This window comes from Neovison vison, chromosome 1 (assembly GCF_020171115.1).
Source record: "Neovison vison isolate M4711 chromosome 1, ASM_NN_V1, whole genome shotgun sequence".
Lineage (NCBI taxonomy): Eukaryota > Metazoa > Chordata > Mammalia > Carnivora > Mustelidae > Neogale > Neogale vison.
The window spans coordinates 240,716,582-240,735,045 of NC_058091.1; the positions used below are offsets into that span (position 1 = coordinate 240,716,582).

Here is an 18,464-nt window from a genome sequence, read left to right on the forward strand (position 1 = left end):
CCCTTGCCGGGGTCCATTCCAGTACTCTTGAGATAATGACCTTAGCCAAAGGCAGAGGATTAACCAACTGAGCCACCCAGATGCCCCAGGCAAAAAATTCTTTATGGTTTGTTTTTTCTCTTTAAGGTTTGACCCTAGAATAGAAATAGAGCTCTGAGTCTTCCACACCAAGTCAACATTTTTACCCATGTTCAGTTGATTAATTTAAGGACAAAAAATCTGTTACTGTAGTTTGGGAATTTAGAACTTTTTTTTTTAATGGATAAAGGTAATGTATATAAGTTGTTAACATACTCTTTGCATGGCTTCATATATGCCTCTGCTTTATTTCTTATTTCTCTCTTAGTCCATCTTTTTTAGTCTGAATTCTGAGAAAGCCATGGGCCTTTTTTTGAGCCTCAGGCCCTCCATCAGTTCAAAAGAACTGATTTGGTTTGGTTTGGTTTGGTTTTTAAGTGTTTATTTTAGAGAGAGAAAGAGAATGAAAGTGGGGGTGGGGGGTGGGGGGTAGGCAGAGGGAAAGGAAGAGAATCCCCAAGCAGACTCCTTGCTGAATGGAGAGCCTGAGGCAGGACTTGATCTCATGGCTTTGAGATCCTGACCTGAGCTGAAACCAAGAGTCAGATGCTTATGGACTGAGTTACCCAGCTGTCCCCCTCCATCAGTTCTAAATTGAAGTGGGCACCACAGAACCACCTAATCACTAAGATAATTGTCTAAATAATCCCTTCAACTAATTCCCTTTTCTAGCCATGTTTTTCTATTTCCTGCCTCCTATCCTTTCTCCCAGGTCAGTATTTATAAAAGATAGCTGCTGTTCTTTTCTCACATTGACTAAGTTATATCCATGTTTTTGGCTGTTCTAATCAGCTTTTTCTTGATTTGATACTCTCCTGATCACTTTTTAAAAATCTCACCATCTCCTCCCCAGTTGGACTCCCCTCTTCCTCCCCTTCTTTGGCTTGTGATTATAAAGTTAGTATCCTCCAAAGCAAAGCTATATATCATACATCAAATTCAAGCCGTAATTTGTATCATCAGGATATAGGATCAACCTTGATTACACTTAATGTGTTTTGTGAGGGTTATTCATGGCTTCATCTGATGAAATGTGTTTGGCAGGGCTTGCTGACACTTGCCTTCCTCCAGCCCATGTAGTTTTTCTTAAAAAACTACAGGAGAACAACACTTTGAAGTCCTCAGAGTGGTGGGCACCCAGGAGCCTGAAGTTTCAAACGAGACAAGGGGGGCCTTACATGTCTCCCCTTTCTCTACTGGTGAGTCACTGAACATCCTCATCAAGGGTCTGCTGAGGCGTTGTGGAATGTAAGGTTGCAGATCTGCATTTACAACCCTTTGAATTTTTCTAAGCTGGCTTGAGTGAGAAAAGGGGTTGGAGAAGTAACTCTAGGAAAAGGAGGAGACTCATCCCCTGATCTTTTTATTTGTTTCAATTTAAGGAGGGAAAAAATTTCTTGGGCATTTAAAATTTTTCTGTTTTATTCTTTATTTGTTTTCCCCACCCTAATTTTTCCCCCTACCCTAATTTTTAAAAGTACAATGGGCCCATTGTGAAAATGGTTTTAAAATACAAGAATATAAAAAAGAAAATAGCTATCTCATAAAGGGAAATCTGTTATTAACATTTTACCTTATTTCTTTTTTTTTTTAAAGATTTTATTTATTTATTTGACAGACAGAGATCACAAGTAGGCAGAGAGAGAAAGGAAGGGAAACAGGCTCCCTGCGGAGCAGAGAGCCCGACGCGGGGCTCGATGTCAGGACCCTGAGATCATGACCCGAGCGGAAGGCAGAGGCTTAACCCACTGAGCCACCCAGGCGCCCCAACATTTTACCTTACTTCTTTACAATCTTTTAACTATGTGTATAGTTTTACAAAGTTGAAGTCATATTACATATATATAATTTTATATCCCACTTTTTTAAACTTAATATTGAAACTCCTAGTAAACATTATTTTTTAATGGATGTTTTTACTCTAACAAATGAACCATAATTTACAAAATTCCCTATTTTTGGACACAGTGTTATCCAAATGTTGCTTTTACAAATAATGCTATAATGTTAATTCTTTTTTTTTTAAAAGATTTTATTTATTTATTTGACAGAGAGAGATCACAAGTAGGCAGAGAGAGAGGAAGGGAAGCAGGCCCCCTGCTGAGCAGAGAGCCCGATGTGGGACTCGATCCCAGGACCCTGAGATCATGACCCAAGCTGAAGGCAGTGGCTTAACCCACTGAGCCACCCAGGCGCCCCTATAATGTTAATTCTTTTTTTTTTTTTTTAAAGATTTTATTTATTTATTTGACAGAGAGAGATCACAAGTAGGCAGAGAGGCAGGAAGAGAGAGAGAGAGAGAGGAGGAAGCAGGCTCCCTGCTGAGCAGAGAGCCCAATGCAGGACTTGATCCCAGGATCCTGAGATCATGACCTGAGCCGAAGGCAGCGGCTTAACCCACTGAGCCACCCAGGCGCCCCTATAATGTTAATTCTTGAACATCAGTCTTTACCTGTATTTCAAAATATTTTCCTTAGGATTAGTACCAAGAATTATAATTATGAGGTTAAAGAGTATATATAAATATATTTTAAGATTTTATTTATTTATTTGACAGAGAGAGAGAGAGACAGTGAGAGAGGGAACACAAGTAGAGGCGAGTGGGTGAGGGAGAAGCAGGCTTCCCACTGAGTAGGGAATTTGATGCAGGCTTGATCCCAGGACCCTGGGATCATGACCTGAGCTGAGGCAGATAATTAAAAACTGAGCCACCCAGGCACCCCTAAAGAGTATATTTTTAAGAATTTTTTTAAAAAATATTTTATTTATTTATTTGCCAGAGAGAGAGAGAGAGAGAGAGCGCAAAGGCAGGCAGAGTGGCAGCAGAGGCAGAGAGAGAAGCAGGCTCCCCGCGGAGCCAGGAGCCCGATGTGGGAGTCGATCCCAGGATGCTGGGATCACGACCTGAGCCAAAGGCAGCCGCTTAACCAACTGAGCCACCCAGGCGTCCCTATTTTTAAGATTTTTGATATATATAGTCAGATTTCTTTCCAAAAATGTTGTAGGAAAATAAATATTCATTAACAATCTATAGGTCTTTGGATAAATGATTATTTTTAACTGCTAATTGATTGATAAATATTTTATTTTATGTTAAAAACAATTAGTAGTGATTTTGTGTGAATATTAGCCATGTACATTTTACCTATTAAATGACCGTGCCCTTTGTCCATTTAGCTACTGGAGTCTTAAGGTACCCAGACACTCAGTTGCTTTTAGTAGACAGTGGATTCAAGATACTCCATGGGTTTAGGGTCTAACCTCAATCCTAGGAAAAAGTCATTTTAACATAGCCCATGATAAGTAGATTATATTGACCATGTTTCAGGTTTTTGATTTCTTGGAGAAAGGGAAGACTTAGAGCATGGTAAATTACTGATTAAGTCTTCTATGGGGTGTGTGTGTGTGCGCGTGCGCCTGCATGTGTGTATCTTTTAATGTGATAAAGTATATATAACATAAAATTTGCCACTTTAACCATTTTTAAGTGTACAATCCAGTGGCATTAAATATATTTACAATGTTGTGCAATCATCACCACTATTCATTTCCAGATTTTTTTCATCATTTAGAACAGAAACTCGCGGGACGCCTGGGTGGCGCAGTTGGTTAAACGACTGCCTCCGGCTCAGGGCGTGATCCTGGAGTCGTGGGATCGAGTCCCACATCAGGCTCCCAGCTCCATGGGGAGTCTGCTTCGCTCTCTGACCTTCTCCTCGCTCATTCTCTCTCTCACTGTCTCTCTCTCTCTCAAATAAATAAAATAAAATCTTAAAAACAAAACAAAACAAAACAAAAAAACGAAAAAAAATAAAAAAGAACAGAAACTCGCTACCCATTAAAAAATAACTCCCCTATTCCTTCCTCCCTCCAGTTCCTGGTAACCTCTAATCTATTTTCTGTCTCTGTGAATTTGACTTTTGGACAATTAGTGGTATAACATTCTGTTTATCTATTAATTTGTTGATGGACATTGGGTTGTTTCTACCTTTTTCAATTGCAAATAGTGCTACCATGAATACTGGTATACAAATATCTGTTCAAATCCTTGCTTTCAGATCTCTGGAGTATATACCCAGAAATGGAATTTGTGGATTATAAGATAATTCTGTATTTGAGGGGGAACCACAATACTCTTTATCCATATCAGTGGCATATTTTTTTATTTTAATATTTTTATTTATTAGAGATAAAGCACAAGTAGGCAGAGTGACAGGAAGAGGGAGAGGGAGAAGCAGGCTCTCCACTGAGCAGGGAGCCCCATGTGGGGCTCAATCTCAGGACTCTGGGATCATGACCTGAGTTGAAAGCAGCCACTTAACCGATTGAGCCACCCAGGCACTCCTCAGCTGCACCTTTTTAAAAATCTTTGTTTTTTTGGTGTTGCACTGTATGAGTTTTTTATATATTCTGGATATTAATCCCTTATCAGATATATGGTTTGCCAATATTTTCTCCCATTTTTGTACATTGCCTTTTTACTTTCTTGGTGGTATTTTTTGATGCACAGAAATTTTTAATTTTATTAAGTTCAATTTGTTCATTTTTGTCTTCTGTTGGCCCATGCTCTAGTATCATGTTAATGAGATCATTGGCAAATCCAATGTTATGAACTTTTCCAACTGTTTTCTTTTTTTTTTTCCCAAAGATTTTATTTATTTATTTGACAGACAGAGACCACAAGTAGGCAGAGAAGCAGGCAGAGAGAGAGAAGGAGGCAGACTCCCCACCGAGCAGAGAGCCCGATGTGGGGCTTGATCCCAGGACCCTGGGATCATGACCTGAGCCGAAGGCAGAGGCTTTGACCACTGAGCCACCCAGGCGCCCCTCCAACTGTTTTCTTCTAAGAGTTTTATAGTTTTAGCTTTTACATTTGGGTCTTTGATTCATTTTGAATTAATTTTTATATATGGTATAATGTAAGGGGTCCTGAAGAGTTTTTAATATTGTCCATATAATTGGCAGGACAATGGAAACTTTTTGGAAAGTGAAATGAAATATCTGGGCAGTCCCATTACTACATTTCCAAAATTGGATAAAAATCCAGAACTAGAAGATCAGGCAGAGGAGACGTCTGATGAATTGATGGAGTTTTCTCTGGAAGATCAAGAAGAGGCCAAGGTAAGATACTGTCTGATAGCTTTGTATTTTCCCTATTCCATCATTCTTGAATAAACAATATTGTGCATCTCCTGGGTTTTAGCCACTGTACTAGGTCTACAGAGATCAAGAAGACATGGTCTCTATACTCTAAGGGCCACCTGAATACTACAGGGTATTGGTAACCGTGGGATTCTTTTCTCTCTTTTTTTAAGGCTTTTATTTTATTTATCCATTTATTTATTTATTTATTTATAGGCATTTATTTATTTATTTACTATTTGGCAGCAAGAAACAGCAAGAAACATCCTGCTGAGCAGGATGCCTGATGCACTCAATCCCAGGACCCTGGGATCATGATCTGAGTTGAAGCAGATGCTCAACTACTGAGCCTTCCAGGTGTCCCCAGCTGTGCGAATCGTATTACTGCTGGGTGAGAAGGTTCCAGTTAGTAGTTTGAATACATCATCCTCAAAGTAATTCAGTCTAAGTGATGCCTCCAGAAGAACAGTAATGGATGGAACATACCTAGCATGATTTTTAGCTATTTTACAATATATCCTCCCTGTGTCACTGGGAGGCATACCTGAAACCTGTGGCTTTTTGGTCATGTACATATATGCCAAAGGTAGATTCTGAGGTATTTGGCTTTTCTAAATCAACTTCATTTCTGTGAAGCGAATATGTGTATGAGAGTGTTTCTAAATTTATTGATTAAATAGGCAAATGTCATATAGTTGAGTTCTTGGATTCTAGTCCTCATTCTCTTATTTAGTGTTAAGAGCATGAGAAAGACACTTAACCAGTATAAAGCTCAGTTTCTCATTTTTTCTTTTTAAAGATTTCATTTATTTGTTTGACAGAGAGAGACAGTGAGAGAGGGAATATAAGCAGGAGAGGCAAGAGATGGAGAAGCAGGCTTCCCACTGAGAAGAGAGCCTGATGTGGGGCTCGATCCCAGGACCCTGGGATCATGACCTGAGCCGAAGGCAGACGCTTAACAACCAAGCCACAAAGGCACCCCAGTTTCTCATTTATAAAACAGAGAACATAATAATGAGAAATATTTCCTCAGTAGGATTGTTGTGAATATGATAAGTATTAAACACTTTATAATAATTTATTGTTAATAAAAACAAATGTAAGCTGTAACAACATTCAGTAAATATTTATTATGAGACTGATATGAGTTAGGTGCTATACCAGAACTGAGGACAGAGTTGTGATTAAGATGGTCAAGATTCCTTACTTCCATGGAGCTCGTATTTATATTTATTCTAGTCTAAAAGATAGACTAAGTAAATAAGTAAGTAAGCAAACCAATACCCAAGATAATGACAAGATTCTCAAAAGTGCTGTGGATGACAGAGTGGTATGAAAAAGGACCTAAAGGGTGCCTGGGTAGCTCAGTGGCTTAAAGCCTTTGCCTTCAGCTCAGGTCATGATCCCAGGGTCCTAGGATCGAGCCCCACATCGGGCTCTTTGCTCCATGGGGAGCCTGCTTCCTCCCCTCTCTCTCTCTCTTTCTCTCTCTGCCTGTCTCTCGGCCTACTTGTGATCTCTGTCTGTCAAATAAATAAACAAAATCTTTAATTAAAAAAAAAAGGAAGGGGCACCTGGGTGGCTCAGTGGGTTGGGCTGCTGCCTTCAGCTCAGGTCATGATCTCAGGGTCCTGGGATCGAGTCCCGCATCGGGCTCTCTGCTCAGCAGGGAGCCTGCTTTCTCCTCTCTCTGCCTGCCTCTCTGCCTACTTGTAATCTCTCTCTGTCAAATAAATAAATAAAATCTTTAAAAAAAAAAAAAAGGAAGGATCTAGAAGTTTAGTAGGGTGCTGCTTTTAACTTTGAGTAACTAGAGCAGTGCTGACACTACAATGAATTTGAAAAGAAGGAGGAATTCAAAGAGTAAGATATGTTCTCTTTTGGACATTGAGCACTCCCTCTTTTTGTATTCCTTCTCTTGCTGTTTCTCTCTGTGAAATAATTAAATAAAATCTTTAAAAACAAAAAATGATTTTATTTCTTTATTTGCCAGAGAGAGAGCGCACACAAGCAGGGAGAGTGGCAGGCAGGGGGAGAAGCAGACTCCCCAGTGAGCAAGGAGCCCAATGCGGGACTCAATCCCAGGACCCTGGGCATGACCTGAGCTGAAGATAGATGCTTAACCAACTGAACCATGCAGGCATCCCATATACTTCACTTCCTTAATCTACAAAAAAGAAAACGCTTTGATAACGATTTCATAGGGTTGTTGTGATGATTAAATGAGTTAATTATACATAAAGTGTTTAGAACAATACTTGCCAATTACTAATGTTTAATTATTATAATGTAGTGTAGTAAAAGTGCTTAATTACTGTAGTATAAGGTCCAAAATGCATGGAGTTATAAAGACTGGTAGAGAAGGGATGCATGATGGCCTTAATGTCCTTAGCAAAGTGAAAGTTGCAGTAATCTGTGACTCAGAGGAAGAGTGTTAGGTGACAGTCTTAAAGAATTTGGAGAAAGTCATAATCAACTTTTGGAAACCTCAGAAAGGAACTATTAAAAAGCTAATAAAGTGACATTTGTAAGGTTTAATGTGATAGACCTGCATGGCATAGTGTGCTGTTGCCTAGAAGCAAGATTGGAGACTTTGGAGCTCCAGGGATGATTGAACGTTAGAGGTATCCACTGGCAGATGAAAACATCAAATGGGATTGAGTTAGCATAAGTGATTGTGAAAGTAGCAAAGAATGGGACACCTGGGTAGCTCAGTTGGTGAAACGTCTGCCTTCGGCTCAGGTTGTGATCCCAGGGTCCTGGGATTGAGTCCTACATTGGGCTTCTTGTTCAGTAGGGAGCCTGCTTCTCCCTCTGCCTGCTGCTCCTCCTGCTTGTGCTCTCTCTCTCTCTCTAACAAATTAAAAAAAAAAAAAAAGTAGCAGAGAAGTAGATGATGATGAATCAAACAAAGCCTGGATAAGGAGCCAAATGTCTCACTGGGTAGACTCAGTAAGGTAAGAACAGCAATGTGGTTGAAAGTTGCCAAGGAGGAAGAAGCCTCTGGTTTAGAAACTTTGAAAGCTAGCAGAAATTTTAGTTAGTTTGAGGATGTGACAAGTTTGAATTCTTGGTGGTAGAGGAAGTGGAGGGTTGCAGGGGTTTTTTTTGTTGTGGTGGTTTTTGTTTTGTTTTGTCCCTGCTTACTGAGAGGGTAATGTGGAGTGCAGGAGAAGCTTGGTGCAAGTATTTAAGAAGTTGTGAAGTCCCTCTCTGAGGGGTTTTCAGTTTTTAGAATGTGGTATGCAATGGGGAAATAAGTAGTCTGGATTTTAGTGTTTTGAGTAGTGTGTTGGGAGACAAGAATGGAAAAGAAAAATGAGAGGCAGGTAATAAGAGTAGGTTCCATTTATTGACTGTTCATACTGGGCACTGTGTGCTGAGTTGTTTATATCCATCATTGCTTTTAATTTTCATGTCAATCCTGAAATAGGAGTATGATGCCCCTTTATTTTTTTTCTTCTCTCCCTTTTGTTTTTTCTTTAATATTATCATGTTTTAGGAGGAGAATATCAGACCATGGAATAAAGGCTCTTACCCAAGGTCACAAATTTAGCCATTGGTAGAGTCTGGATTTAAGCTGAGAGATCTGCCTGACTCCCGAGCTGGTGTTTTTACCAGTATCATGGTGTCTTTTACTGAATATGCCTGGGAGGTAAAAATTGTCCCAGGAACATGTAATAGTGACATTTGCTTTTATTTGTTTATCTATCTATTTATTTATTTATTTGAGAGAAAGAGAAAGAGGGAGCAAGCATGGGAGCGGCAGAGGGAGAGAGAATTCCAAGCAGACTCTGCACTGAGCTCAGAACCTGACACAGGGCTCAGTCCCAGGATCGCAAGATCATTATCATGACCTGAGCTAAAATCGAGAGTCAGATGCTTAACTAACTGAGCCACCCAGGCATCCTGACATTTGCTTTTTGCATAGGTTTGGTAAGGTTGAATACCCAGAGTTTGAATGGATTGAAGTGTTAGGAATGGTGGTGAATCAATTATCTAGAACACTGCTGTTCTGTAAAACTTTCTGGGATGATGGATATGTTTTATATCTCTCCAATACAGTAACCACTACATGGATTTGAAGCATTTAAAATTAGCTTGTGCCACTGAGAAACTGAAGTTTTAATTTTTTTCAGTTTTAACCAGTACAGATTACCATGTGTCATTAGTATTACTATAATGGCAAGAACCATTTTTAGAACCCTCTAAAAGTATGTCCCTGGAGCAGCACCATCATTATCAGGTAGGAATTTCTCAGCAGTGCAAATGACTGGGCCCCAACTCAACCTTCTGAATCAGAAACTGAGGGTGGGGCCCAGCAGTTTGTTTTAACAGTCCCTCTAAGTGATTTTGATGCACCCTGCTATATAACACAGTATTAAATCCTGTTTTGTTTTAATGTCAGCAGTTTGTGGGAAAAATGACAGAACCAAGGTATAATCTGAAAGAGATAAGATGGATATTGGGAGAATTGATAGTGACCTTCCTGAAACAAACCTTTTTGAGGACTCACTGACGATGGAGGGTAGATCTGTGGAAAAACAAGTTTAGGGATAGTTAGCATGGGGAAAGATTGCTAGGCCTTCTGAGGCAGGGGGTGGGGGGAAGCAATGTAAGGTGAACATTTAGTTCACATACAAATATATGTTAGTTTTCATATTTCCAAAATTTAGCTGATACAGTTAAGTCCTCAACTAGTATTAGCTAGTAATTAAATTTAATGTTGATTAAAAAGAAAATTTTCTGTTTTCAGTTTTCTTGTTGAAAATTTATCTAATGTGTTTAATCTCTTCTGTGAAACAATAAGTACAGTACAGAGGACATGATTGAATCTTTCCTTGATGAAGATCTTTTCATCATCTTAGAAACATCATTCTGAGTTGTATAATACAGACAGTATAGAAAGGTAGGTTTAAAATAGACTGACCCCAGCAAATAATCTGGAAATTTTGTTTATTTATATAGAAGAATAGCTTCTGGCTGTGAGGTATTTTTTGAGGGTTTTTTTTTTTGGTGTTTAAAAAATATTAAGTCCCCTTATTTGCACATTTTAATGCATTGTGACTCTTACAGCATTACTTTCAGTTGAGGATACACTGTAGAGGAATATGCAGAGCAGTAGATTTTAGAATACAAAAAACGTAGGGATTTTTGTTATTGGGTTTATCTCTTTGATGCTAAATGGAAATAGAAACCTGAGAAAGCAAGGAGATTTGTATAACCTTAGTGATTTCTGATGTATTCGTTTAAAAAATATTTACTGAGTGCCTGTTAGGTATCAGGCCCTGTGATTGGCAGTGGTAATACAATGGTGAACAATACAGACTAGGTTTATGCCCTCTTGGAATTCATATTCTTGTCAAGGAGACATCAACAACAAAAGTGTATACAAGTTAATAGATGTTCTAGTTAGGTTCTTGGTAGCAAATAAAAGAAAATGATTTCTAGTTACCTCAGACAGAAAAGGGATTTTCTGGAGGGTATTGAAGAACTCAGAATTACCAGGAAGGCTGGAAAACAAGGTAAGGCCAAGTGCTGCTGTGGGGTCTTTGTGCTTGGGATGTCACCACCTACTGGCTGGATACTCCGTGTTACCATTGCCGGCCCCTTGCCCCAGAAGGTCATCCAGCCTGCTGCTGGACCATACTGCTTAGGACCATTTGCTGCCACCTACTATATTCTCCACTGTGGTGCTGCAGCCATAAAAAAAAGACCCAGCCAAAAAAAAAAAAAAAAAAAAAAAAGACTCAGCTAACCCTGTGCTTTTGTGTTATTCTTCGATCTTCAAAATCCAGTCAGGAATATCTGGTTGATTATAAGAGAATGGAAAAAGGATTATTTGTCCCCCTTTGGCCTCCTTATCAGGAGGCAGGGCTGCCTCCCCATTAAATTTGAGATATTACTAAATGTCTAACTTTAGCCAAATTGCAAATGACTGCCAAAAGAGACAAGATAACTTAATCATTGCAAATTGTCCAAGTGTAATGAAGGAAACAAAAAGGGGACTGAGATAAACACTAATAGAAGGAGACCTTTAAATGGGAATAAATAGGGACGCCTGGGTGGCTCAGTTGGTTAAGTGTCTGCCTTTGGCTCAGGTCATGATCTCAGGGTCTTAGATTGAGTCCCGCATTGGGCTCCTTGCTCAGTGGGGAGCCTGCTTCTCCCTCTGCTTGTACTGCCTGCTGCTACCCCTGCTTGTGTGCTCTCTCGCTGACAAATAAATAAAATCTTTAAAAATAAATACATAAATGGGAATAAATAGGAAAGGCCTCCTTGAGAAAGAGAGATTTAGTTGAGAACAGGTTGATAAACTGTCCCAGTTTGCCTGCCATTGAGGAGGTTCCTACGACCTGGGCCTTTCAGTGCTTAAACTGGGAAAGTCCCAGACAAATTTGGGTGAGCTGGTCACTCTAGTTGTGTAGGAACCATACACGACATGACTAGAGCCAGAGCATTCCATGAGGAGGGAATATTGTAGGTGCAGAGGTCCCGAGTTTGAGTAGATCTTGGTGGGTACAAGGTACTGAGAAGCCATTGTGAGGGACGGGGAGAGTTGCCTGAGGTGGGACAGAAGAGGTAAGCAGGAGACAGATCATGCAGGGCCTTAGGGCTATGGTGAGTGTGTGGATCTTATTCTAAGTGCATTGGGAAGCCATTAGAGGATATTCAGTAGAGGAATAATAAGTTTGTTTTATGAAGACCACTCTTGTTGCTGGATAAAGAAGAGTAGGAAGGATTAAGAGTTTGAAGGAGGGAGGCTGTTGGAAGCAGGTAAGAGTAGGATAGGAAGCTATTGTGGTAGTCTCAGGAAGGGTTGATTGTAGCCTAGGCTACGGTGGTGGCTACAGAGAAAGAAGTGGATGAATTCAGAAGGTGTTTTGGATACAGAACAGACAGGCTGTAAAAGAAGGATACGATCATGGATGAGTTTAGACACGTTAAGTTCCACGTGTTTTTATTTCAAAGAGAAAACATAAGCAGTTAGAAGAAAACTACCTCTCTCACCAAATATAGCATCCTATCTGCTTTCATATCCATATAACTGCCATCCCTCTTGTTATACTGTATAAGTGTCCCTCCTCCTATCTGAAGCTCTCTCCCTTCTGCATTTCCTCCTCTTCATTCATTCATTCAATCATTCCTTCATCTGGTAATGCTGGAGATACAGTACCGAACACAATAACATAGTAAAGTTTGTTCTCTTGTAGAGCTTGCATCCTAGTCAGGAGGAAATAGATAAAGAAACAAATTCATTTATAATATGACAGATGGTAAAATACTATGGTAAAAAAGCAGGATAAAGAGAATAGGGAGTACCTGGATTGGACTGGAGTAGAGTGGGAGTTATTTTTGATAGGTTTCGTAGATTAGAGAAGACCTCACAGATCTTTGAGCAGACATCTGAAGCAGTGAGGGAGCCAAACAAACAGTTAAGAAGGGATGAATTTTTCTAGACAGAAGAAAGATCAAATGTAATGGTTCTGAAGTGGGGGTGTGCTAGGCATGTTCCATGGAACAGCAAGAAGGCCAGGGTGGCTGGAGCAAAGTAAGCAGGTGCACAGTGGTAGTTGAGGCTAGAAAGTAGGTAGCAGGACAAGTCATGTAGGGCCCAGTAGGTCATTGTAAACATTTTGCAAAACCCCTGAGTCACATGGAAGCATCTCCTCTTGTCTGCTCCTGCAGGAATCGGCTCTCTTTTGCTCCCTCCTGTATTAATCTCCTAGACCAGTTCTTCTGTTCTCCAGTTCTTTGGTATCAAGACTCATTTGCAATCTTAAAACTTATTGAGAACACTTTGCCCGATCTTTCGGGAGAAGCATCCAGTTTTTCTCCATTGAGTATGATATTAGTTATGAGGGTTTTTTAAAAAAGATTTTATTTATTTGAGAGAGAGAAAGCAAAAGAGCGCAAGTAGAGGGAGGAGCAGAGGAAAGGAAGAGGGAAAGAATCTCAAGGAGATGGGACACCTGGGTGGCTCAGTCAGTTAAGCATCTGCCTTTGGCTCAGGTCATGATCCCAGGGTTCTGGAATTGAGTCCCATTTTGGGCTCCTTGCTCACTGGGGAACCTGCTTCTCCCTCTGCCTGCCACTTTCCCTGCTTGTGCTCTCTCTTTCTTTCTGACAAATAAATAAATAAAAATCTTAAAAAAGAAAAATTTTCAAGGAGACTCTGTGCTAAAGCAGGGAGCGCCACATGGGACCTGATCTCACAATTGTGAGATCATGATCTGAGCCAAAACCAAGAACAGATGCTCAACCAAGTCACCCAGGTGCCCCTCTTTCTTTCTTTCTTTCTTTTTTCTTTCTTTCTTTCTTTTTTTTCCCCCCAAAGTAGACTCCACAGCCAGCATGGAGTCCAACACAGGGCTCAAATTCATAACCCTGAGATGAAAACCTGACCTGAGATTGAGTCAACTGCTTAACCAACTGAGCCACCCATGCTCACCAAGGTATCACCTCTAGTGCCCTTTGTCAGGCTGAAGAAGTTCCTTTCTATTCTCAGTTTGCTAAGAGATTTTAGCAGAAACAGGTAATAGATTTTGCCAAATGCCTTTTCTGCATCTATTGAGATGATCATGTGAGTTTTTTTAACCTATTAATGTGATTAATTACATTGATCTTAGAATGTAAAACAACCTCGCATTCCTGTGATAACATTATTTGGTTATGATATATTTTCCTTTTTATATGTTGTTGATTTGATTTGCTGAAATATTATTGAGGATGTTTATATTTCTGTTCATGAGAGATATTAATCTTTAGTGTTTTGTTTTTCTTGTAATGTCTTTCATCATTGGAAAGAATTCTTTCTTTTTAAATTTTCTGGAAGAATTCTGTAGAATTGGTGTGGGTTTTTTGTTTGTTTGTTTTTTAGAGATTTTATTTATTTATTTGAAAGAGAGAGACAGCAAGAGAGTAAACACAAGCCAGGGGAGAGGGAAAAGCAGGCTTCCTGCTCAGTGGGAAGACTGATGTGGGGCTTGATCCCAGGATCCTAGGATCATGAACTGAGCTGAAGGCAGATGCTTAACAGCTGAGCAACCCAGGTGCCCCTGTTTTTTGTTCTTTTAAAATGTTAGGTCAGGGGCGCCTGGGTGGCTCAGTGGGTTAGGCCGCTGCCTTCGGCTCAGGTCATGATCTCGGGGTCCTGGAATCGAGTCCCGCATCGGGCTCCCTGCTTGGTGGGGAGCCTGCTTCCTCCTCTCTCTCTCTCTGCCTGCCTCTCTGCCTACTTGTGATCTCTGTCTGTCAAATAAATGAATAAAATCTTAAAAAAAAAATGTGTGTAAAATGTTAGGCCAATTTCACTAGTAAAGCCATTGGGACCTAGGCTTTTCTTTGTGGGGAGTTTTTAAATTACTAATTCAATCTCTACTTTTTGTAGGTTTGGTCAGGTTTTCTGTTCCTTCTTGAGTCAGTTTCAGTGGTTTTTGTCATTTTAAGAATTTGCCCATTTAATCTGAGTTTTCTTATTCATTGATACATAGTTGTTCATAGTATCCCCCATGATCCTTTTTATTTCTGAAAAATTGCTAATAATGTTCCTTCTTTCCTAATTTCAATAATTTGAGTCTTCTCTTTTTCATGGTTAGTCTAGCTAAAATTTATCAATTTTATTGATCTTCTCAAATAATCAACTTTTGGTTCTGTTGTTTTCTCTTTTTTCTGTTCTTTACTTCATTAAGTTTTTGCTTTGATCTTTATTTCCTTGATTCTGCTTGCTTTGGATTTAGTTTCTTTCTTTCTTTCTTTTTTTTTAAAGATTTTATTTATTTATTTGACAGAGAGAGATCACAAGTAGTCAGAGAGGCAGGCAGAAAAGAGAGGAAGAAGCAGGCTTCCCGCTGAGCAGAGAGCCCAATTCGGGGCTCGATCCCAGGACCCTGGGATCATGACCTGAGCCGAAGGCAGAGGCCTAACCCACTGAGCCACCCAGGCACCCCTAGTTTCTTTTTTGATGGAAGGTTAGGTCATTGTCTTGAGATCATTCTTTTTTCTATAATGGGCCTTTGCAGTTATAAATTTTCACTTAAACACTACTTTAGCTTTATCCTAACATGAGTTTTGGTGTGTCATGTCTTCATTTTTATTCATCCAAAAGTATTTTCTGATTTCCCTTGAGATCTTTGTTGACCCAATGAGTATTTAGGAGTGTGTTGTTTAATTTTCACTTAACCGAATTTTCCACATTTTTTTTCTGTTATTAATTTCTGATGAATCCATTATGGTTAGAGAACTTACTTTGTATGATTTCAGTCCTTCAAAATTTATTGAGGCTATTTTATGACTTAGAGCATATGGTCTATCTTAGAGAGCATTTTATGTATATTTGAGAAGAATGTACATTCTATTGTTGGGTACAGTGTTCTGCTGATGTCTCTTAGTTCTAGTTGGTTTATGGTATTGCTTCAGTTAGTTTTTGAGGTTTCTAAAAATGGTACAATACCAAATGTGACCATTACTGGCCTTGCTAGTCTCACCAGTGCCTTTGCATTTGTTATTCCTTCAGCCTGGAACATTCTTCCCCTGGGCAAAATTTAGTTTCATTTCTCCACATATGTCATCTTATTGGAGAGGCCGCTCCTGACAACTCTTCCAACCCAAATTTGTTTCCTGTCTTTTGATTCTCCTTTATTTTTTTACCTGTAGAACATGCTGCTACCTAAAAACACATAGTACATTTGTTTATTTTTCCACTCCCTTATTCACTGCTCTATCATTTAGTAGGTACTCAGAAATTATCAAGCAGGGGCGCCTGGGTGGCTCAGTGGGTTAAAGCCTCTGCCTTCGGCTCAGGTCATGATCCCGGAGTGCTGGGATCGAGCCCTACATCGGGCTCTCTGCTCCACGGGGAGCCTGCTTCCTCCTCTCTCTCTGCCTGCCTCTCTGCCTACTTGTGATCTCTGTCAAATAAATAAATAAAATTTAAAAAAAAAAAAAGAAAGAAATTATCAAGCAAATATGTGGCTATGGAAATCTAGAAATTAGAGCAGAAGTTTTGATTGGAAACAGATATTTGAGAGTCATCTGTATAGAGGGAAAATTTGAACTCACAGGTAGAAAAAGTCATATAAGGCAAAAGTGAGGAATAAAAAAGGACCAGGACCTAACCCTGATGAATCCAACATCTGTTAAAGGTTTGGTAGGTGAGGAGACCTAACAAAGAAGACTGAGAAGGAGCAGCAGAGAGGTAGAAACATCATGGTTCTTTTAGTTTAGGGATTGCCTATACTAGCATTAAACTAAACTAGGAGGTGACACTGAAGCCAAGGAAGATGGCCATAGCCAACTCAGTGGAAGCCACTATGAAGTTCAGAAAGATAGATGTTTAAAGAAGTGTCAGATACGGTGTCATGAAGATTGTTGAGAATCTTGACAAGAACAGTAGAGTAGTACAAACAGAAGCAAGTCTGTATATATTGAACAGTGTGTAGGCCATGAGGAAATGGTGATGCCACCTCAGTTTACAAAACAGTGATTATTCATTTACACCTTTTTATAAAAATCTGTAGGTAGAATCAAGCTTAGCAAGTTTCCTTTTCTTCTACCTGGTCTTTTCAGTGCTTAAAACTCCCAGAAAGTGTTCATTGATTCCTTAAAGAAAGAAAGTCTCTAAGATGTTGGAGGAAAGGAAAGTTAGATGTTGAATGCAATCTAAGCCAGCTGGTCTTGGGTTCCCCCCACCCCTGCTTCTGAGAACTGGGAAACTTGTGTCTAGACATAGCTACAGTACCCTCACTATCATCATCCCTTCATGACCGAACACGTATGCTCTTTGCAGTAAGTTTCCATTTGTTTTGATATAAATGTTCTGGGAAGAATCTGTCAGAACAGTAGTGACTGTTTCTGTTTGTTAAAGTAGTTTTCTCCTATCATTTATTTCAGGATTCTTGCCTTTAGACCATATGAAACTCAAGAAGATGTTTATCAGCTTTATTATCACCATGATAATAATAGCTACCAGAAAACTAAAGTGTTGATGCAAGAGAATAGTGATTTGAGAAATAGACTCATGCATATATTGTCAATTGATAATTAGACCAAGATACAAAGAAATTAAATGGAGAAAACTGTCTTTTCAACAAATTGTGCTGGAGCAATTGAAAATCTAGATGAAAAACAAAACCTCAATCCATATCTTATACCTAATGTAGAAATTAGTGCAAAATGGATAATAGACCTGAATATGAATTTTCAAACTATAAAACATCTGAAGGAAAAAAACATAGGAGAAAATTTCTGTGATCTTGGGTTAGGTAAAGATTTCTTAGATATAATACAAAAAACAAAGGAAATATTTCCCTTAGTAGCTATTTCATTCCAAACTCTTAACAATAAGCCCTTAGAGGAGCCTGGATGGCTCAGTTGGTTGAGTGTCTGACTCTTGGTTTTGGCTCAGGTTGTAATCTCAGCGTAATGAGATCCAGCCCGGCATCTCGAGCCCTGCATCCGGCTCTGCACTCAGTGGGGAGTATGCTTGTGATTCTCTCTCTCCCTTTTCCTCTGTCCCTCCCACCGCTAAAATAACAAATAAATCTTTTAAAAAATAATAAAATACAATAAGCCCTTAGCTTAATAATTTGGTGTGTTCTAGAAAGGCTTTTTTGGTTTAAAGAAACAAAGGTTGCACTAAGGCCCTTAAATTTGAAGTTCTGATCTGGCTTCTTCCTGCATTCTTCTCAGGGCAGAATTGAAGTTATATGAAGGGAAGACTGTCAAGAAGTCTTGGGACGCCTGGGTGGCTCAGTTGGTTAAGCAGCTTCCTTCGGCTTAGGTCATGATCCCGGCGTCCTGGGATCGAGTCCCACATTGGGCTCCTTGCTTGGCAGGGAGCCTGCTTCTCCCTCTGCCTCTGCTTGCCATTCTGTCTGCCTGTGTTCACTCTCTCTCCCTCTCTCTCTGACAAATAAATAAATAAATAAATAAAAATTAAAGAAAAAAGTCTAGGTAGCCTATTCCTGGGACTTTCACCACATCTCTTCTGCCACTGTAACTTTGGTTCATCCATGCATTCATCATTGGCCTCATGGCCTTGACTGTATCTTTTGGCTTTTCCTTTTAAGCTTTGGCTTCTGCTGCTGCCTAATTATTTTGCCATTTTCTAAGTTTGACTCCCAGGAAAGAGAACCTAATTGGCCCAGATTATTTTTACATGTTCTAGGCTACTAAATGGATGTGTCAAAACAGCACTATTGGGGACACCTGGATGGCTCAGTGGGTTAAAGCCTCTGCCTTAA

General features: G+C 39.6%; 1 protein-coding gene across 4 annotated transcripts in view; it reads left to right on the top strand.

Moving 5' to 3' along the window:
• Positions 1-18,464, top strand: part of CDC25C (cell division cycle 25C) — a 32,448-nt gene that overhangs the window by 5,028 nt on the left and 8,956 nt on the right. For all 4 annotated transcript variants that reach the window (XM_044226732.1, XM_044226707.1, XM_044226714.1 and 1 more), the window contains 2 exons: positions 1,179-1,277; positions 5,044-5,199. In XM_044226732.1, coding sequence (XP_044082667.1) covers positions 1,179-1,277; positions 5,044-5,199 — 255 coding nt within the window. The remainder of the gene's footprint in view (positions 1-1,178; positions 1,278-5,043; positions 5,200-18,464) is intronic.